General features: G+C 41.4%; 3 protein-coding genes across 5 annotated transcripts in view; 2 read left to right on the top strand and 1 right to left on the bottom strand.

Annotated features, from left to right (window-relative positions):
* Window positions 1-2960, top strand: part of DNAJC13 (DnaJ heat shock protein family (Hsp40) member C13) — a 57737-nt gene extending 54777 nt beyond the window's left edge. For 2 of the 3 annotated variants that reach the window (XM_032106524.1, XM_032106515.1), the window contains one exon: window positions 2120-2960. In XM_032106524.1, the coding sequence (XP_031962415.1) occupies window positions 2120-2217 (98 nt within the window). In that variant the 3' untranslated portion in view covers window positions 2218-2960. Of the gene's footprint in view, window positions 1-602; window positions 715-2119 lie in introns of all 3 variants that reach the window. The other variant, XR_004239687.1, reaches the window with a different exon arrangement.
* Window positions 2961-4296: 1336 nt separating this feature from the next.
* ACAD11 (acyl-CoA dehydrogenase family member 11) overlaps window positions 4297-21710 on the bottom strand; it is a 29340-nt gene continuing 11926 nt past the window's right edge. The window contains exons 14-20 of the mRNA XM_032106569.1: window positions 10306-10372; window positions 8728-8813; window positions 8527-8598; window positions 7560-7714; window positions 5625-5741; window positions 5121-5230; window positions 4297-4658 (exon numbers count right to left, since the gene is read on the bottom strand). Coding sequence (XP_031962460.1) covers window positions 4544-4658; window positions 5121-5230; window positions 5625-5741; window positions 7560-7714; window positions 8527-8598; window positions 8728-8813; window positions 10306-10372 — 722 coding nt within the window. The 3' untranslated portion in view covers window positions 4297-4543. The remainder of the gene's footprint in view (window positions 4659-5120; window positions 5231-5624; window positions 5742-7559; window positions 7715-8526; window positions 8599-8727; window positions 8814-10305; window positions 10373-21710) is intronic.
* Window positions 14775-19799, top strand: ACKR4 (atypical chemokine receptor 4). The gene is made up of 2 exons (XM_032106662.1): window positions 14775-14962; window positions 17825-19799. Exon 2 carries the CDS (start codon window positions 17844-17846, stop codon window positions 18903-18905), a length of 1062 nt encoding a protein of 353 aa, XP_031962553.1. The 5' UTR covers window positions 14775-14962; window positions 17825-17843; the 3' UTR covers window positions 18906-19799.

Genomic DNA, 21710 nt, shown 5'->3' with positions numbered 1-21710 from the left:
AATGAGGTATAAATCAGATGGCCAAAATTTTTCTTGCAAGATAATAGCATGTATTTTGAGAAAATGAAGCAAGAGCCTTTCAAGTCAGGAATTACACATTCTAGAAGCAGTTGCTTGAATTTTGGGAGTAGGTGTAATGCAACACTTGATGCATTTTCTCACACAGGACTCCATGCTTTAGCTCTGAACGGGAGTTTTTTGGGTTTTGTACCGTTTAATGCCATTTTGACAAAGAACACCGGAACTGATTCAGTTTGTACTGAATTTCCTTGCTATTTCTTAAATACTATAAATTTAGAAATAGGAAGAAAATGCTGACTGATTACTGGCCAAGAACTCAAACAATACCAGATGTGGTCAGGCTTGAGACTGGGGGCAATACAGTTTTCCAATTGCCTTAAGGCCTGTGCTGCTTTAAATTACCTAATGTTTAAATGCTTGCCAATGTAGAATGAAGGTGCTGTACAAATGCAAAGTGTAGATGGAAACCAAGCTTTATTTTTAACCTCTCTTATCTTGTATTCTGCCTTATGTCTTGCTTCAAATTGCTTTGCTATTTGCACTTCCCTTGAAACTTCCCTTGCTTATTTCTCTTCCCTCAGGTGTCTCTTCTCCTTCCCTTCTAACTGGCAGCAGTCCCCTTCACCTGAGAAGTGGGCTTTAGATCTGCTGTGTCAGGCAGCTTGCTAACTTCTGTGTAGCTCTCTAAAGCAGGTAGATACCACCTCGCAGAACGCACACTGCGCTCGCTGCATTCCGAGTACCAGATGCATGTCCTAGAGCTGTACAAATGCGTGGTCCCAAACTGCCCCACACCGATACACTTGCCTGCCTCGAGCACAGAGGAGCACTACACTGCCAACTGCACTGGCTGGTACTTGCTGGTACTACACAGGAACTCAGCTTAGGAATCCTCCAGAATGGAAAAGCTTGAGGCACAAGATAACTATGGGGAACTTTTCCACTAGGATGTGTGACAGTGGGTGTGACACTTGGCAGGTTCAGTTGACAGATGGGCTGGCAAAGAGAGGTTGTCTCCTGCAGCCAGAGAGCTTTTTACTGCCACAGGCACTGCTTGCTTTGCTCTCTGCCTCGCAGTATAGTGTGGGACTGTTTGCAGGGAGGCAAACCATGCTCTGATGTTCTGGCTCTGGGCTATAGTTTGAGAAAGAAGGGTGGGGCAGGAAGGAATAGTAAATTTGGGAAAACTCATTGAGGATGGCTTAAAGGGGAAGAGTACAGGACCCAGCAGAGTTTAGTATGTTGAGTATTGGCAGTGTAGGCTGGAGGTGTAACACCAAGTTGATCGCTGTATTGGTGCAGGAATGTGTTGTGAATGATCAGTTTTCTAGTCACTAATCTGATAAAAATTACTGTTAAAACACCTCATGCTGCAATATAAGTTTTTACTGCATTTGTTGAAAGTTTCTGTATGACTAAATTTTTAATTCCAGGCTTTGAGGGAGAGGGCCTTTGCCTGCAGTGCAAAACTGATTGCCCCTATAGTAATCAGCATGGAGACTTTAGTAATGGTATGAGTCCTGCATCTCCAGTACAGAATTTGTGTATCCCAAGAATGCTGTCACTTTATTCCAACTGAAGGCACAAAATGCTGGCTAGACAAGCTTTAGGCAGTTCTGCTTCTACATGAGGCAGCCCATTGTACTTCCAGGAACTATGCAGCTGGGAGAAACCTTTACAACACTGAAAAGATACACAAGGAGCCCAGTAGTGGAACACATGCCTGACCTCACTTTAATTCCATGGCAGGGCCTTTCTTTAGAAAAGGAACTCTTTACTACTGCTTCTATGATGGCAGGTGAGATGGGTAATGCAGGTGGGTGGGGGTCCTCTGTAACTTATTTGGCATATCAGAATAAAAAACACTGAGCAAGCTCAAAAATGGCCCCCACAAGCTATTCCACTTGGTTGACTAAGAAGTCTTAGTTTCTAGTATTCCTAGATTTCAAAGAATCTAAAGAAAAAGTCCTAAATGTTCTTGTGTAAGGTGTCTGGTTGACTTAGATGATGTATCTGAGTGTTACCAGAGGAAATAAAGCTGTTCAGTCACCCCAGTAGAAGGAACACTAATCAGCAGTACTTGTTTTCCTCCCGAAAGGCCCTGGAGTTGCTGGTTACCTCACTGCAGGGACGACGTCATCCGTAATGCCCAATGTACCACCCCCGGTAGACAACGAAGTGGGAGATGTCAGCTAAGGACTGGAAATCCTTGTGGAAGAGACAAAGGCAGACTGGCCAGTGACGAGGAACAGCACTTCCCTCCAATACATTGAAGTGAACTTACTGCCTTGCCAGGTGTTTATGACAGTGTTATTCCTTTTTTCTATGACTTTTTTTTTCTAGGAAAAGTCAGTGATTCTAACTACCACACTGTAACACAAGAAAGCACTCTGTGGATCAGCTGAAATGGGTACACAAGAATTTTTTCTTGTTGTACATAAGCACATTTTGTTCCTTTATATTTGTTTACAAGACTGTGAATCAAACTTTCCTAGTTTTTATATTTTATGAATTAGCATGACTGGAGTTGATCTACAGTCTAGAGGAATTGGGCTAAAATAACTTTGACCTCACCAACCCCACTAAAAGGGCATCCCTTCCTTTCTCAGTCTGATGTGATCACTCCATTGAACATGACCTGAAAGGGTTTGTCCCTGCACCAGTTCACTCATGTCCTTAATCATTAACATTACCTTCTTCCTTGGATCAAACAGCATTAGACATTTGTATGTATAACTGGCTTGACCAAATTGACAAAGCTTCAGCAAAAAAACCTTAAAAAGTTGACATGTTATGTAAGAAATTAGTGTAATTGTGAAATGTTCTATACATTATCCAGTATATAAAACTTTCTATATTGAGTGTACATTATACAGATCATTCATATGTACATAAAATTTTAAAATAAAGGGAATTAAGAGCCTTGTTAATGAGATAAAGGTGGTGTTCTTGTGTAGCTGTTCTTTGAAAGTGTGGGAAATGAGGGCAGTCAAAGACCCTAATTGGAAGGTGGCTAAATAGAATCCCTGGGTGTTCTTGGTTGGAAAAACACATTGTGTAGGTTTTGACAGCCTGGACCAGAACTCCTGAAACACATGTAGTTGTACAGTGCAGGTGGCTTTGTGTTTGAAGTGCATTTCAGCCACTGACCTGCTGACACTCTCAACTTCCTAGAAAACATTCTTGTCAGGAAGCAAGAGGAAACTAAGGTGAATGGAAATGTAAACAAGAATTTCTGCTTTCTCAAAAGAGGTGTTATAATCTTGGTTTTAAGTATAATGAAAGAAACTTCATGGAATGCTTCCAGTTCTAGGTACTCTCTTGCTGTTCCCCCCTGAGTGACCACAGCAGCTGTAACTGGACACCCTTCGGGTGAGCACTTGGCTCTGGGCTCAAAGACAGAACTGACCACAGCCTCATCCTAAAGGCTGAGCCAAGCAGAATGTGTTCTCCCCAGGCTCCAACAGGAAGGAGCTTGAAGGGGGGCTTGTTTGTTCATGCAAACAGTAAAACCTTGTGTCTTTAACTTAATTGCCCTTAATTTACCCCCCCGTGTAAGTTGGAAAGTGATTATCCTAACTCCAGGAAGGAGAGCTACCACTGGTGCAGTGTGCTGTGATCTGCCTGGTTCTGTTCCTGCACGGGCAAGTTCTCTTGAAGTAACTCAGGTCAAAGGGGATTGGTACAGGAGCAGAACTGAGCAACTCTGACCTTCGAGAACTTCACAGAGGTGTATCGGGCATAAATGGCAGAGCCTGTTTTGGTAGCAGCAGAGGCCACGAACTGCACCCTGACACTGCTGCTGCCAGCCAAAACATCGGCTCCTTAGGGAGGAAGGTTCCACCTGAGCTTAGGCATATTTAAGAAAGGGTGAGAGCAGCTGGAGACAGGAGGAGGCTTGTGAGGGTGCACAAAAGGAAAGACAGGAAGAAGAATGCAAGGGAAGACAAAAGGGACATCTCTAAGGAAAAATGGGAGGAGATCCATTTGGAGAAGCACTGCAGATTAATAAGCAAGCAGTAGCAGACAAACAGCTACACGTGACAGGAGCTTCCTGTGCTGCCCTGAGCCTCACTTGAGGGGAGCTGGGTGAAGGACTGCAGCTGAGCTTTGGAAAAGAAAAAGCAAGGTACTCTACCTCCAGTGTTTGTCGTTTATCAAACTTAGAAGTTTAGCCTAGCTTGCAATAAATTAGAGTGTCTGGGCCTTCTGACTCAAAACTGCTTTGTCTACAATGAAAGAATAAAGGGCTTTGATTCAGAACAAAGGAAATACTTTAGGCCTGTTAGAAAATGGATTTTATTTAGTGTTATAAAGAACCCAGGTAAGTTATTTATATGGCATTCTGCAAATTCTTAAAAGCAAGCCCATAATTATTAAGTGTAATGAGGGTAAATAGTGAGAGAAGAATTGCTTCCAGTTAGAATCAAGTTTTTGTATTCATCCAGTTTTACCTAGATAGCATTATTACACTAACACTTTCCTAAGCCTTCTCTCCATTTGAGAAGGCTTTATGCTGACATTAGATTTTTGCAGTGAGCTTCTTTGACTGGTCCAGGAGTTCCCACCTTGCAATTGTTGAGAGATGAACTTCATCAGGCCCATCTGCCAGGCGCAAGGTCCGTATATACGCAAACCTGGGGGGGTAGGGCTGAGTTAGGGCTGGGTTCCTGACCTGCCACAGCAGCCACACAGGCTCACACAGGAGGGCTCAGCACTGTTTTTGCTACAGCTGCCTTTTGACACTCTCTGCTTTGATAAGTGCTAGCACATGGGAGATACTGCAGCAAAATCTTCCTGGCAGGATTGAGATGGGTGGGCTGGGAATTAAGAAGTTTTGCTTCTCCCCAAGGCTGTAGGGAATAACATTAAGCTTTAGAAGCACATCCTCTTCACTGCTGATAAGAACTATTTTAGGTCCAGTTCCAGCTTTTATTTTTTGTAAGGCTAATTACACTATAAAAACAATTGTTCTAAATTTTATCGCTTAAAGGGACATGCACTATTATTTCATGCTGAGATGAAACAGCATGTACTGGTGTTAATAAGTTACTGTAAAAGGAATGCTTAGAACCTACAGGAAATCTCCCTTTACTCACATAAATGCCAAAGGAAAATCCTGAGAAACTCCAGCTCCACCACACACTTGAACTGCACAGTCAATCACTTTAAGCACAGCTCGTGGAACAACCACTTTGGTCATGGCTACCTGTAGGTAGAAGAGAACTCACAGTATCAGTAATAGTTTCATAAGCAAGTGAAAATATTTACCCAACACTTCTGCAGAATATTGGTATCTCCCAGTACATTCCTTCCTGTCGGGGTTGGATGAGAGCTGTGCTGTTCCCATTCCCTTGGGTATGGTAAAACTGTTTCCAGTCACCCAAAACTATCTTACTGTGTTGAGACAAGCAAGCAATGCTTGAACAGATTCTACTCTATTTCTGAGATCACTCCCCCATTTTCTGACAATTAAAAGCATATCTTAAGGCTGTTTTCAACATGGATTTATACTCTACAATTAGAATGTTTAACAGTATGTTTTAGCTGAATGCACAGGCATGGCATCTGCCAAGTCCTAGCTACCAAAAAATAAAATTTACCTCTTTTCTTGCTCTTCTGTTGCCCAACATGTCTATCTTGTGGGCTGTCTGTAGTGTGAGCAGGCGAGCCTGTTCTATGCTAAGGCGGCATTCTGCAATCCAGTGGGCAACAACTTCCTGCAGAACACAAAGCCAACATCAGGACATCAGTTAATGCCTCTGAGCACACGTGGAGCTGCCCCTCTTCCTCAGCACGTGCACATTCAGGTAACCTAGAGCCACTCGTGCAAATTAAAGCATCTCTAATATGAGGCATAATAAAGAAAACGTTTTGCTGACAGAAATACTAAAGAGAGAGCAATTCTTTTCCTGCCAGGAAAGAAGAAAGAGGGAAAAACTGGATTTTGGCACATGATCAGACCCCACTGCATGCTGGCCATTTTCCTGAAGCCCTTCCATGCCTGCTTTTTCCTCCCTGCTTTCCTTTACCTATTACCATTCCTCACAGCCCTCTATCCATGTAATAAACCCCAGTATACAAAAACAGGGGGTGAAAGGGGAGAGGAATTCCTTGTTTTCCTTAAACTGCTGAGGGTAGCGTGCCACACAGCGAGGCGAACAGCTGCAGGGTGGTGCCTGCTGTATCTGCCTCATGATAAATTAGTAACCGGATCCAAAATGAAGTTATGATCTTGGCGGCCCTTCCCTGCTCTTCTTGGCTAATTCCCCCCTGCAGCCAGCATACCACAGGAGAAACAAATCTGTGATGCTTGTCAGTGCATTCTGACAAGTCCTGGTTGGAGCCTGTGGATTTTGTAGCTTTGGCAGGCACAGGACACCAAGCAAAGGTGCAGCACTTGCTTCTGTGCAAAGTCTGGAGGCTCAGCTTGACTGGTGCCAGCAAAGATGGTCTGAACCTGGGTGGAGTGTCCAGTTTTCTCAACAGCTCCTGGGGTCATTAATGGGAACAGGCACCCTGGTACTCAAGGCAGCCGCCAGCCTCACCTTGTCCTTAGCCATCCTTGCTGTGAAGAACCTGCATGGGCTCTGCAGCTGCCTCCAGGTCATGCCTGTGGCTTCATCAAACATCACTGTTACTTTAACAAGTTTTGGAGAAACAGAGTGTGCCTCAAACAGTTCTTACTAATTCTAGGTTATGGTGGTGAATGGAAGTTTGGCAATTACATATCTATTTTCCAGTCATGTGAAGTTGCTCCCTCTGGATCTGCACAAACAATTTGCTATAATCTGTGCCAGATGCTAATTCAATTTCCTCTTTCCATTACTTTTACTTGTTTCTTCCAGTAAAGTCATCCTAGCTGTTGGTTAAGACTAAAGAACACTTGAAATGTGACAGGCCAACTACCCAAGTCTGATGGTTCCTATATAAAGCAAACTGTCATATTTTTATTATTTTAGCAAGCTCTTGCTCATGAAACAGTATTTCAATTCCAGAGCAAGATAAGAGCAAGAATCTCCAGTATGCCTTTGATGTGGTCTGTGCTTTCATAAACAACTACAAATATTTGATCAAAGAAATAAAATTTTCAGTGAAATTTAGACTCCTGAGTGTCTCCAGTGATCATGAATGGGGACATCCAGGTGACAAAAGGGATACACAAAAATGGTGAATTTGGATTGTAACTGCAGAAATATAAGCTGTATGCCTGAAAAAATACCTGTCCAAATTGATCAGGGAAAGCAGAGAGCAACACACAGTGACAAATTCCATATTCAAATCCAGCAAAGGATATCCAATTCATTGCACATTGCAAGGGGAAAAAAAAAAAGATGCTGTAGGTTATGGCAAAAAATGGGAGCCTTGCAATATGGAGGTTTTTTTGTCCTTTGCCACCCAAGGCTTTACAAATAGGAATTCAAGGTTAGGGCATGGCTGCTGCCATGTCCATTATCAGAGCCACAAGGCTGTGTATGGGCAAAACAAAGGTCAGTGTCTGGAGTGTGTGAACTGAGCCAGAGAGGGAAGGTGCTTACGTGCTGATAGAGTTTCTTGCCGAAGGTCTCGCGCTGAGCCGCGCGCTGGCACAGGATCTCCAGAGCAGCTTCGGCCGCCCCGAGAGACCGCATGCAGTGATGGATCCGGCCCGGCCCCAGCCGGCCTTGAGCTATCTCAAACCCCCTGCCCTCACCTGGTTGGAAAGAAAAACAGGCACTGCAGACTCCGTGATTCCCTCTTGAAAGGATCCAAGGCTCCAAGCAGAAGTGGCCCCACAGCACCAGAGCTAGAAGCTGCTTTAAAGCTTATTTTGCAGAACTGTTGCTTGTTTACTCCAACCAGATCTATATTGACACACTTAACAATACTTAGATCATGAAGCACACCCCAAAATGGTTTCTGAGGGGATTTGACTCACCTGATTAAATTTAAATTTTGTTAATCTTACACTGAAAAATACATCTATAGGATTTGGAATGAGTATCTGGGGGAAGACCATAAGGTTCACAGGTCCTAGGGCTACTCAGGAGAGAAAGCTCTCTGAGAAAAAATTTTAAAAAGCAAAGGAGAAAGAAAACATCAGGATTTATACTAAGTGAGAAAAGTAGAACAGAGTTCTCCCAGCAGGGGGTCACAATTCTGGCCTGCTTATTATTTCTTTTTCACTTCTGCCAAGTACTGGCCATGGAGTGCAGCAGAACATTCTTTCTGAAAGTCTGTGAGATCTACGAGAGCTGGTTTTGGGGGAAGAACACCAGTGACAGCTTTTGCTTTGCTCTACTTCAGGGCAGTGATACTTGCATGACAGCCAGAGCTGCCCTGGTTGCTTTCTGCTCTAAACAAGGTACATTTAAGCAGCGGGTAGGCTGCTAAAGGAAGAGTGGGCCCCCTCAACTGACTGGAGCTGTTTACAGTAAGTTACGGTGATTCATGACATAAACCACTATTTCCTAAAGCTTGTTTCATTGCTGTATATATTAAAGAGGAATTAGTGCTGAAACTCACCCAGTATTATATTGGAGAGAGGTACTCGCACGTCATTGAAGTGTATCTCAAAATGCCCTCCATGGATCTCATCTGCAGAGACAGAAAACACAACAGCAGGGTAAAACGAAGGAGGATAAAAATACAGGCCTCCAGTGGCCTGCAGCTTCTGAGACTGCTAATAAATTAATACACATATAGCTGATAAATATGGTCACCTACCCATGTAGCCAAACACTGAGAGGGGTCTTATCAGCTTCAGCCCTGGGGTGTCCATGGGAACAATAATCATACTGTGCTGCTTGTACCTGATCAAGACAAAAAGCACAATTAACTCTGAGCCTCCCTTCTGTCCCCTCCTTATGCTTTTGTTACTTTCCATCCTCAATTTAGGACTCGGATAAAGCCAGTGCTGAGATTCACCTGTACCATCTGCACCATCCTGCCCACACAGTATGGCTTCAACACTTCTTGACACACCAGTCAACAAGTGAAAATGTATTAGTGGCACCTAATGCACCATGACTGAGAAACTCCTGCTGCTGCCACTTCTGTGCACACACTTCTGTATCACCTAGTCAGTTCCCCACCTCTGCCTTTCTGTTTTCTTCTCAAAACAAGTTTATCAGAATCATCATCTTGGCTTGCCTACAGTTTAGGGAAAAAAATCCCCATGTTTACATTCCTTCAGAATACTTAAGGTCAGTTGTTAGTCACACAGAACTGGAGGTGATGCCCCAGGTCTCTGAATTCAGTCTCCAGTTCTAGCAAGCGCAGTGTCACATAATCCCCTCCATTAGCTGCTCTCAGCTTCTAAGAGCTCAACAGCTAATGTACAACTTCCAGGAAAACCTTCCTGGGTGCTGTATGCAAGTTACTGATTGCTTCTTGGTGGAACCTAGCTAAATGTAGAAACTTGAGATAATCCACAGGATTTGGGCGAAAATCCATCTTAGATATAAATGTTCCAGTTCTTTTGCATTATAGCTGTGTGACTTTAATAGCACCAGACATGGAGCATTTTATTCATTACTTGCATAAGTTTTTGCAAAAGTTTGCAATTCTACTTTGATAATAAGAGTTGAACAACATGTTTGTGTCAAAGAAGAAGAGGTATTTATTTACACATATAGGAATGGAATGAGTAAGTCTGATTTAAGATGTACAATGCTCTCTGCTTACACAACTTCATATTACCAACACCCCACGTTTCAAACTTAACTTTTGGTATCTACAGATATCTTTGTGAAAAACTTAATCAGTAACTTCAGGTCTCTGATGTGCCACTTGTACCCATCCTGTTCGGGGAAGCTCTGAAAAGTTTTGGTTTTATTATTTATGCATTACTATTTATTATTTAATTCTTCCTGGTGTTAGTTGTTTTATATACTATATTTACAAAATAAGTAAGCCAGAGGTAGTTGTTGGTTTAACAAATGATGCAGACTAAAATTTATGTGACCAAGATAAAGCTAGTGAAGCACCCAAAATTTCCTGATCCAATTCATCATACAGCTGCACAAACACTAGAGCTGGTGCAATGGAAAGAGGCGGGAAGCATGCCAATGAAAGATGGTAACAGTGGAAAGGTTGGGAGGACTCAGTCAACAGCATCTGACAGCAAAACAGGAACTCAGGCTACAACAGACAGATGCTGAGGTTTAATACATCCCTCTAACTCAGGACCACATCCAACTGGTCAAGGTAATTAATGGCATTTCACTTAACAAAATTTTCACAAGCAGTGACTCCTCCATGGAATAAGTTTTAGGGAATTCTGTGTCTCCTAGTAATTCTTACCTGGATGCTGATGAGGTTTTGGTTTTGCCCATTACAATTGCAACTTTGCAATTTGGGTTCCCAGCACCTTAAATAAAGTGGCAAACACAAAAATAGTTTTTAGTATAAAATCTCAATGTTGAAGCAAATGAAGTTTCGTAACAAGAAACCCTACTCCCTTCCTTTTGTGATGCAGGAGATGCGATCTACTCCTGTGTTTATACTCTGAATAATTATGCTGGAACAAAATACAGCTTACTACTTAACATGCAAAAGGGAGCTGACTTGTGGGAAGGGGAACATGAAAAGCCAAATATCCAAACCCTCCAGCTCCATCATCTATTCCTATGAAAGGGGAACAAGAAGGTACTTGAAACGGCATTTAATTACTTCTGTCTCCGTTACAGCTGAGCAAATAAGTGTGATACAACAGCACATCTATCAAGGTGAGATGCTGCCATTTCAAAAGTAAAACTTTTAAAAAATCTTCTTTAGCCTATAAAGACTGGAGGGTCTATGTGGAAATGACACACCAACCACATTATAGCCAAATTATGCAGATTTGTCCCCCTTCATGCAAACGATTTTAGATCGCACTTCAAAAAAGATCTGAGTGGAAACTGTTACCTGAAAATAGTCGGCTAGTATTTCAAGCCATTGATAACATTATTTGAGATGTTTGTTATATGGATATATTTATTAAGCCTTTGTAGCATAAAGACAGCACTTTAATGTACAAGTCCTAAAGAAGATTCTTCCATTGATTAAAATAACATTTCTGTGACCCTTAATCCTCACTGTCTTTTTTCTTAGTACCAAAGCATGCTCTCATTCCTTTCAAAGCCTCCCACAAACAATAAAGCTAGGGGAAATACCCAATGGGTGTAGCAATCAGTAATTTTTTACTGCTATCTCAATGCAGATGACAAGCTCTGCAGAGATTTAATTCGAGGCTTGATCTGCAGCAGCTTGGTTTTGTTCTGAGGTCAGAAACAAATGCAACTTTTTAACTTCTCTGGCAGCTGTTCTCACAAGGTTTGGGAGACTCTGGTCTGGACAATACAACCACCTGGCTTTCAGCTGAGCCACTTCCTCCTACAAACAGCCACTGTGATGGCCAGGAAGCAGGAGAGAGATTTATTTTGGTCTGATAAACACTGCCTGTTTGGAGGGCCAGACTGCCAGCTGTTTACTTTCCTCTTTTGCAATATGGTATTCATCCATTGTTTCCAGAGGGGCCCATGAGCTAACAAGCTAAAAGTCCCAGTGAAAAGCTTAGGGCAGGGGGATGAATCAACTTGTTAAAAAAAAACCAAAACAAAACTTGGCTCATTTGGGCAACTGCAACAAGCAGGTGACCAAGCCCAAATGACCCAACATATGCTTTGCAGGGTACTACCCTGCACAGGGAAATGTCACCCCTGCATAGGGGGTATTTGACACTTCTCCTTTTCCACAAGAGGTAAAGAATTGCACAAGTGCTATTTTCTAAACCAGACCTATCTTCAAGTGAGGTTTACCACAAAAGATATTTTGACCTTCTGGAATATATCTTCAAAAACCATTTTGTAAATTATCCTCAAGTCACATTCCTGCTTCAAACCAAAGGGCAAATTTAACCATGTTGTATAAAATAAAAAAAAGCAGAAGCTTTCATGTTGAACTCAGGGAGAAGTTCACTGAGACCTAAACATCTGGTTAGATGCTCTAAATAATTTGTACACATTTCTGGAAAGCAATACCTCCATCTCATCTGTGCTTGCTCCTATCTAAGCACAGCAAAGGAAGGCAGATTCCTGGCCCTTCCACTCCTTAGATTCTGAAATCCTAAAAACCTAAAACAAATTTTATGTCACTTTGACCCTTAAAAGACAGAAAAAAGTTCTTGTCTAATGCAAGACTCCGAAAGACTCCAGTGTTTTGGCAGGAATGCAAACAGCCTGGATGGAACAAATATCTCGTTTGTAAATGACATTTTCACATCATTTACAAAATACAAAGACATTGCTGGAGGATGGGGGGAGGAGTTAGAGAGGCCTGTTATTTTGGTAGGAGTTTTGCAAAAAAACTCCCAATTGAATAGACAGTAGACATTTTAAAAGGTCAATTTTAACCCTATTTCCATATTGATGAGCTTTTCAATAGTTTTCAATGTATACAACTGAACAACCTGTCCAAAACTTTTAGACCACAATGCTGCTACACCGGCAAACATCTTCAGTTTAACTAACTTCTTACACTTTTGAACTCTTCACGGCACTCACTCACATAGGCAAAGACAATATTTTAAAATGTGCTTAGAGTGTTGATCACAATCCCATTAGAAGCCTAATCTTTGCTATCAGGGGTATAACATGCTTAAGATTACCAATCTTCACACAATCAACTTATACAGGTTCTTTCTGGTGGAGAGACTACTAAATGTGGTGACCTTTGAGCACCACCTGTACTTGAGGAAGCTGCCACAGAGCCTGCTTTCAGAAGCCAGTGGCACTTCAATTCTTGCAATCTATCAATTTTTCAGTGTTCAGTCTTCAATTTTCTTTCTAAAATGACTAAGGCCAGATAAACTACTGCCTGAATGCTGAATACCTACGATTTTTGCCACACTGGCTGCTGCATCCATCAGCCCAGCAGGGGTCTGTGGTGACTTACAGACCTGACAGCTTCCTAGACAAACACTGATAAACACATGTCCTGGACTCTCCTGCAAGAAGAAACTGGTCTTAGCAGGGTGGATGGCAGCATGGTACTGATTGTTGGAACATGGGAGTCTCCTAATGGAGAAAAGGGACACACATACGCACAGCCCAACAAGAGTCCGCAGTAATTTCTATCCACTAGCATATTGTATTCCACAGTTTTATCTCATCTTCTCCAGACAATACTGCAGGCAGCTGGTTCGTGGTGGGCAAAGACTACACTGTAGCTGCAAGCAAACTGGCTACAAGCAGTAAGGACAGAGGCAATGCTGGGGTTGTGCAGCTGCAAGGAAGACTGCAAGCTTTGCAGTCCTGTCACTGAATGCGGTTGCTGGTCATTCCCAGCTGGAGCTCATGGGCTCAGCTGGTGCAAGTGAGAGCAGCTGCTGAGCTTAGGAATGTTTTTTACCTTGCCTTCATGCCACTTTCACACAGCCACAAGGTTTTAGTTTTGTATTCACTCTTACTTACTAAATAATTTTTGTTATTTTTGAGCCTATAGGACCCTACTGAATACATACATGACAATATTATTTCTCTACTCTGACTGGAAGGATCTGACCTCCCTGCACCCCTGGAAAGTTATAAGGAGCTGAGGAACTGCAATAAGCAAGGCAGGGTTCACATGAGCTGCCTTCCTACAGCCTGCCCACAGACCCTCCTGGGCACTTCTGCAGCCAACACACACTTCCCTGAGAGCATTCTCAGCTCTAGCTTGCTTATTTCATCTTATTGGAGACCATATTGAGACAAAGCCTATTCAGAACTGAGAGGTTCATTTGTTTGAAAGAGATACAGCTCAGGCCTCAAAGCCATGACATGACCTGCAAGGAGATGGCCTGGAAGAAGCCCAAACATCTTATCTGCCACTGGGAAAACACCACTGAAGTACTGTGATAACTCAAGATGAAAACATTGCAGAAATGTGCACAAATATTGTGGCACTCTTTAGACTTCCTCTCCCAGCCCATTTTACTTTGTCATCTGAAACAAAATATAGCTTGTGGAAAACATCTGCCCATTACATTCTTAGCTGCCCATCTTTAAGAATCTTTCCTTTCACATACTTCAAAATAATTGAAGCACAGACAGAGGGTTAATCCAGTCGTGGCAGGTACATCAGAGAGCCAAAAACCACCAAAATCTGACCTCTGGTCGGCTCAGTATCTCTGTTATTAGGCTTCAATATTGTATTTAGTGGAGCTCATTAGACTGCTATCTGACCCAGGATAATTCAAACAGGTCACTAATTTGATTATGAGATTGACTGGCAACATTCAAGTCCCTGAGAACTCTCCCACAGGATGCAGGACTATCTGCTTGTACTCTGGTTGACAATTTGCCACTTGTGTTCACATATTTTCCTTATCATCTTTCTGGTTTCACAGACTGAAGGAACCCCTTTCCCCACCTCACAAAAAGCAAACTCATTTTTCTATTGTATCCCCTAAAAAGTTATTTAAGGAGGGGATATAAGGATCCCTTAAAACCTAATACAGGCATCCATCAAAAGCAGAGTAGTGCCCTGAGGAAAGACTGTAGTGACTCCCTATGGTGTCTGGGGCAGTAACTCAGCCCCAGATGGACCTTCCTCTTCTCTCTCTTCATCTTTTTAACGTGTGGCTTGATAAAAGCCTTTTGATGATGTATAAAACATTTGGACTTCCAGGAATAAAACCACAAACAACAAAGAGAAGCAGTAAGAGTGTCCTGACCTTCCAAAGAGCAGTCACAGTCTGGTTGGAAGAGGAAGGAATGTAGGAAGTGTACATGTTCAACACAAGAAGAGTTTCCAGGAAAGCACAATTTTTTAAAGGTTTTTTTTTAAACTGTCAAGTCAAAATGAAAGTGCAACTGACTTCCACACGAGGGTGTGGTGGTTGAAGACAAAATGCAATGTGTCAGACCAATTCAGATCACTTCACTGACGCACATCTCAATTGCAGTACCTGCTACTCATCTGCTGGCAAAAGAAGGTGAGTTTTGTTTTAATCCTTCTTTCTCTGTATATTGTATGATACCTTATTTGCATACATTTACTCACAGTTAAGTTGGCTTTACAGACAGACATCATTTCACTAAGGCACATCTCCTTTCCAGTATCAAAATTAGATCTGTTCAGCAGAAGGACAGAATACGGCTTAATTCATCAGAGGAAAAAAATCTGTCGCTTTAAACTGGGATATTAACTTAATTCACCACCATTCATACAATCCCACATCAAGTTTAAACACACAGAAACACTGAATTTCTATCTGACTGGAAGGCTGAAATAATTCTGCAAGAAAACATGCAGTTGCAGACAATATATTTATTAGTATACCTCCTAGAAAACACTATTTGAAAAACCAGCAGAGTTTCTGAGCTGTTTGGGTACTTGTGGGCAGTTTGTATGTGATAAAATTCCTTTCTGTCATAACATCCTGAGAAGTCTCCAGCTGTAAGATGCAGGGTACCCACAGCAATCTGCTTCTGTAAGAAATTCCACACGGGCAGGGCTTGCTGTGTGGGATGGAGACTAAAGGAAGCTTTTCCACCGCTCTTCAGCGCCCGACTCCCATGGGACTGCTTGGCTGTTTGTAAGGGGCACCTGCACGTGTGCCTGAGAAACAGCATTACCAGGAAAGATAAACAGGAACAGGTATGGGAGCCAAAACATAACTGTGTTTTTAAGGGAGAAATATCAACTGTTGTATTTTAGATAACTTTGTTTCCGTCAAGAACTCAGGGCAGGCAAAAGCTTATCAGGCAGCAGAGCACAGAGTCACAGCCAAACTGCTTTGTCGTACACAGACTTTTAAAGCTTGCCCTGACATGCTTACTGGTTTGCTTTCAAGTAAATCTGCCAGTGATTCCATTTGATTAAATGTTCCTTAATGGGTTCTGTATTAAGTGTTTTAAGACCACAACCAAATATTTTCATTTAACTTCTAATTTTCCTCAAATCTCAGCTAAGTGGATTAAACTCTTCTTGCTGCAGCTTTTCTTCTACTAAAAAAAAATTAATAAAAACAGATTCTTTTGCTGCTGATAACTAAATCTCTCCTCAAAGTACCATAAAGTTGCAAAAGATTACTGCTGCTGCAGAATCCTGCTAACACAGTTGGTTAGGCATAGAACAGACATCCCTTTGCCAAAGTACTGTGACTGTACTTTTCCATTCTGCACATCTCATTAAAGCAACAATAAAGAACAAATTGCAAGACTTTAAATAAGAGTAATAATTTTTTAAAGTTTGATGGGGAGTGTTTTGAAATATTAACAGAAAAATAAAACAAAGTCATTAAAGATGCAGCCAAACTAAATAGTTAATTTCAAACTAATACACTTTTCAAAAATTTTGGCTAGGGGAATCATTGAAAAAAAATTGAAATGATTCATTTCTCTCTATTTAATTGGTCTGCATCCCTTATTATGAGATGAATCAGTAACTTATTTTTTCCTAGTAGACAGATATATTAAAAAAAAAACTTTAAGAGACACTTGGCAACTCTTCATTTAAACAATTGCCTAAGAAACAGAAATGGTATTTGCATTTTTCTTTCAGGCTTGAAAAAGCCAAATTGTAGTTCTGGGGCAGAATATCAGATAACAATCTGCTTTCAGCAACACTGACTTCAAATTCTGAACAATGTATATGATGAGAAAAGGGAGATATGTTTTTCATTCTCAGCTAATTTTTGCTGCTGCTGTTGAGAAACCTTAATCCCATTTATTACAAGAAAACAGGGTACTGCAGAACTGTATTTTACAATAGACAGAATTTCAGGACATTAGTCAATGTACACAGTCAAAGGAAAAGAGGAAAATACTGCAGGATATGACTTGCTTAAGACACAAACTGAAGATACAAATACCTAAACTTCAGCCCTAACCTGGCAGTGAGAACCCAGCCTCAGTGTTTGCACAGTAAATCTGTCATGAGATCGTACTTGAAAAACCAGCAGAGTTTCTGAGCTGTTTGGGTACTTGTGGGCAGTTCGTATGTGATAAAATTCCTTTCTGTCATAACATCCTGAGAAGTCTCCAGCTGTAAGATGCAGGGTACCCACAGCAATCTGCTTCTGTAAGAAATTCCACACGGGCAGGGCTTGCTGTGTGGGATGGAGACTAAATTAAGCTTGTCCTACTGCTGTTCAGCAACTGACTCCCCTGCTGGGATTTTTGTAATGGGCATGTACAGTGTGCCTGAGAAACCAACAAAAAGACTCTCCTTGTATTATACTCATATCCAAAATTTGTCAAAATTTATGACAGCAGGCACTGAATATTTATGACAGTAGGCAGCTGCTTGCCTCAGCTGTAGTCTGCTCGTATTCCTTATACACCTGACTGTAACAGCATTTACAGCCTTCAGCTGGTATTCCTTTGCTTTGCAGAGGCTGGAGAGGGGAAGGTGTAATTCCAACCCTATAAAGGTGCAGACACAGTTATGTGCAATGGAATATTGTCAAACATAACACAGTCAGAGCAGTTAAAGCAATGATGGCTCCTCGACTCAAATGTGGAAATCAGTGAGGGGCACTCCAAGCATTTTACAATCTCAAATGCTAAGGGTAATAAAAGCATTTCAGTTGAATCTATTTTACTTTGTATTGCCCTCACAGATGTTGCCAGTTGCCCTATTTCACATGAGAACTTGAGATGGTCTGTTCTGCCTGTTACTGTCTAGCTTCCCTTTGATTATTCACACATGTATTCTCAATATCCAAGTTCTTTAAATTTGAGATGTATAAGCAGCCCTGAAGAAGGGTTTTAGGTTTCAACAGAAATTTTAAAACTTAAACCCAGTATTATTCTTTGGTGTTCCCTTCTCCCCACTTTTTTGTGCTTCTTAGCTTTGCCACGGTCTGAGATATGAATAACTCTACAGATTACTGGATTGAGGATGAGGAGGATGATCTCAACCCTCTTATAGATTACAATACCTATGAGCTTCTCTGTGAAAAAAGTGATGTGAGAAATTTCAGAAAATTATTCCTCCCGGTGCTCTATGCACTGACTTTCACAGTTGGAGTGGCTGGAAACTCATTAGTGGCTGGAATTTACGCCTACTGCAAGAAACCCAAGACCAAGACGGACACGTACATCATGCACCTCGCCATCGCCGATCTGCTCCTGCTCTTCACCCTCCCTTTTTGGGCTGCAAATGCAGTGCAGGGATGGGAACTTGGAAACCCGATGTGCAAGTTCACTTCTTCTCTGTACACCATGAATTTCAGCTCCAGCATGCTGTTCCTGGCCTGTATCAGTGTGGACAGATACAGGGCCACTTCTGAATCCCACGGCCATAGAAGAATTGGCAAACACTGCAGTGTTACTTGCATCTGTGTCTGGCTGGCTGCCATTTGCCTCAGCATCCCTGAGCTGATATTTAATCAAGTCAAGAAACACAATGACAGGAATGAATGCCTTCCTGTATTTCCAACGAACATGGAAACACTCTTAAAATCAACCATTCAAATCCTGGAAATTATCCTGGAATTTCTGCTTCCTTTCCTAGTAATGCTGATCTGCTATTCCGCTACTGCTCGGGCAATCTTTAGATCTGCAAATGTTAAGAAGTCCAGGCCTTTCATGGTTCTGCTGGCAGTAGTGGCCACTTTCATTGTCACCCAGCTACCCTACAACATTGTGAAGCTGTGGCGAGCCATAGACATCATCTACATGTTGGTTACGGACTGCGACACCAGTAAAACCATGGACGTGGCGCTCCAGGTCACCAAGAGCATAGCTTTGTTCCACACCTGCCTCAACCCTCTCCTCTACGCCTTTCTGGGTGCCTCTTTCAAAATGCATGTCATGAAAATCGCCAAAAATTATGGGTACTGGAGAAGACAACAGCAGAATGGGAGACCTGAAGAAATTTCTATGAATTACGAAGACCCTACTGAAGAAACAATCAGTTTCACTATATAGGCCCTCCATTGCTTTCATCATCTTACATAACCAAGGGAATTGTTTACTAATTGCAGGAGGTATTGTTTCTGCAGCTGTTTCTCCGCAAGTCAACTTTCAGATGAATTTCTGAACCTGCCAAGACACTTCAAAGTAGAACATGTTTATCAGAATCAAGCAAGAACTGGACACTGAAATTCCCAGAAACAACCAGAGATATTTACTAAGCAACATCGAACAACTCAAACAAAAAAACCCTACCACACCAAAACCCAAGAACCTAAAAACACCCCCAAGATTTAAATTTCAAAGTGTCACAGTACTAGGCAATTAAGTGATTGTGTAACGAACAACCTGTACACATCTAAGCATGTAACTAAAACAAAGAAAAACAATCAGCAATCAAACGACAGTACAGGAACCTTTGTGCCAGAAGTTAATAATAATCTTGTGTTTCTCCAACTATTTTGTAAAAATTTAGAACATTTGCCTAACAGCTCAGTTCCATTTCTCAACTCAGCTATCATTCCATAGATACTGTTGCAGCTTGAAAGGAGGTATAAGCTTATGGCTGAGAATTGAGAGGGAGAGAGAGAGGGGAAAAGCCATTCTCTATGTGTTTCTATAAATGTATAGCAGCAACAACATCCTCCACAAAAAAACCCCAGTAACTCCTTTTCTATAACTGCAGAAAAAATGACCTTTCACCTCTTCTTTTCTGCCCATCCTAAACTTCAAGATCAGCGCTCTAAGGGCGGCACATTCTAGATTTTTGTAAATGTAATAAAAAGTTAAGTTAATCTTCAGACACAAGGCCTAGATTTTCTATTCAGAATTTTTAAAATTAATCAAGCACTGCAGTAACTGTATCCGCTAAAATATATGGAGACACAATAAAATCAAAGAATAGAAAAAATGCACTGGCTTTTGTTTTTTCTTATATTTATTTTTGTTTTGTTTTAGTAGGTACTGACATCTGTCATCACAGGCATTTACCAACCAGCAAAGGGTAGAGGCTTTGCTTGACAAAAGAGAGAGGTTCCTATTCCATATGGAGCTCAGTTTTTACACAGAGAGGTACCAAAGCTGTCCCCTGCCACAGTGTTGTCAGGAATTCCAGGAAAACAGCAGTTTTCCATGAGTCACTGGAAACATTTCACTGACACATTAGCTTAGCTTTCAAAATGAAGAAGTGGTGTTACAGCATGCTGTCCTTATCTTCAAACATCCTGCAGGCTCTGACAAAATGCCTGATCTACAGATTAGGAAAGCCAACAAGAATCTCTCTTTTTTAGATGCTGTTGCTATTAGGGACAATTAGGGACTGGAATAAAAAGCTCTAAAATGACAAACTAGAAACAACAGTAGCATAAACAAGACATGAGCCTCTTCTCCCTGTTTGGATGACAAAAGCTTACAGAATGTCTGCCCAGTGTTTGGAGAAATACTAGGGCGTGAACAGATAAGTCAGAAGTGCTTGACTGATTTTGTACACATACACCATAAATCTGACATAGTTAAGCCATACTGGATTTACTGTAAACATGCAGAGCATAATAAGAAACCCCACTTCTTCCATTAAGTAACTGACTCCTTGCATGTGTGATTTGTCTTCACAAATACAGAGTGGCATTCTGACCAGGCTGTCAGGTTTCTGGAATTCCCAAACATCCAAGGTTCTAATATCCTAAAAGTTAAAAAACCCCAACCAGAACAAAAAACCCCAACCAAACAAAGCAAACAAAAAACCCACCTACCCAGCCAGGCAGAAAGGGAGACTGACTAACACAGAGCCAAATGAACATGTTTCTCAAACTTCCTGAAATTGCAGTACCTTTTTTGTATCTGTCTTCATGCAAATCTGATTGCCCTAATTGTATTTATTAGAAATAAGACAAACCAAAGCATGCCCTTTTTTATAATTCACATAACTAATTTTATGAATATTATTTTGTGTGTGTGACCCCCTAAAACTTTTCCATTACTTCCTTAGGGTCTGAAATGCGCAGCTGGGAGACACTGACCCAGAGCAAAGGTTAAGTAGCCAGCAGTTAAGCAACACTCTCGGGTCAGGAGACAAGATTGCATGTCTCCTTTTGCTGCCAGTTTTACAGGAGTAGAACAGAGAGAGAGATCTATCTTCTGGTGACTCCAGGTATTGCACAAGCATGCATCAGCAAGTAGCTGACACACTCATCTATGTAAATAAAACATTCAAGTTTAACAACTCTGTTTATTTACTTGGGTTCCAGACTCCCAAGGAATGATGACTTTCAAGCTGCTGTCACACATGTTTTGGCAAAAAAGCATCAGTACTACAATATTAGGGACATCTACCACTTAGAATACAATCCATTGATTTTACTGGGAATTATAATATAAGAAAATCTCCTGTAAGAGCCAGTCCAACAGCATCACAGGCTACTTTAAAAGCAGCCACATTTTACTGTAGCTACACAGTACTCTCAAACCTCTCACACAAGCTGTAAAAGACAGTTTCATGAAAACAAACTTTAAAGGGTTCAGCCATAAATGTATAAGTTAACTGATAAAAAGAGGTAATGTTTAAAGAAAATAGCAGCATTCATTCTGTGAACAAAATTCAGAGGTTCCAAAAAGCACCCAAATCCCCAAATTGGATTGAATCTTGGACTTCGGTTCAGAGAACAAAAGCTCAATTCAGCTCCTTCTTTTGTTTTATGTTCTATTGCCTTTACTCAAGAAAAGACAAAATTTAATCTCAGAAATAGAGCGCAAATAATTTTGTTTTAATAGTTATTGGAAAAAATTTTAGACTTAGCCTACATAAGAGCCTGAACTCTTATT

The sequence above is a fragment of the Corvus moneduloides genome, chromosome 1 (assembly GCF_009650955.1).
Source record: "Corvus moneduloides isolate bCorMon1 chromosome 1, bCorMon1.pri, whole genome shotgun sequence".
NCBI classification, from domain to species: domain Eukaryota; kingdom Metazoa; phylum Chordata; class Aves; order Passeriformes; family Corvidae; genus Corvus; species Corvus moneduloides.
Note: the sequence above shows the minus strand (reverse complement) of the source record. Positions and strands in the feature narration are given on the sequence as shown.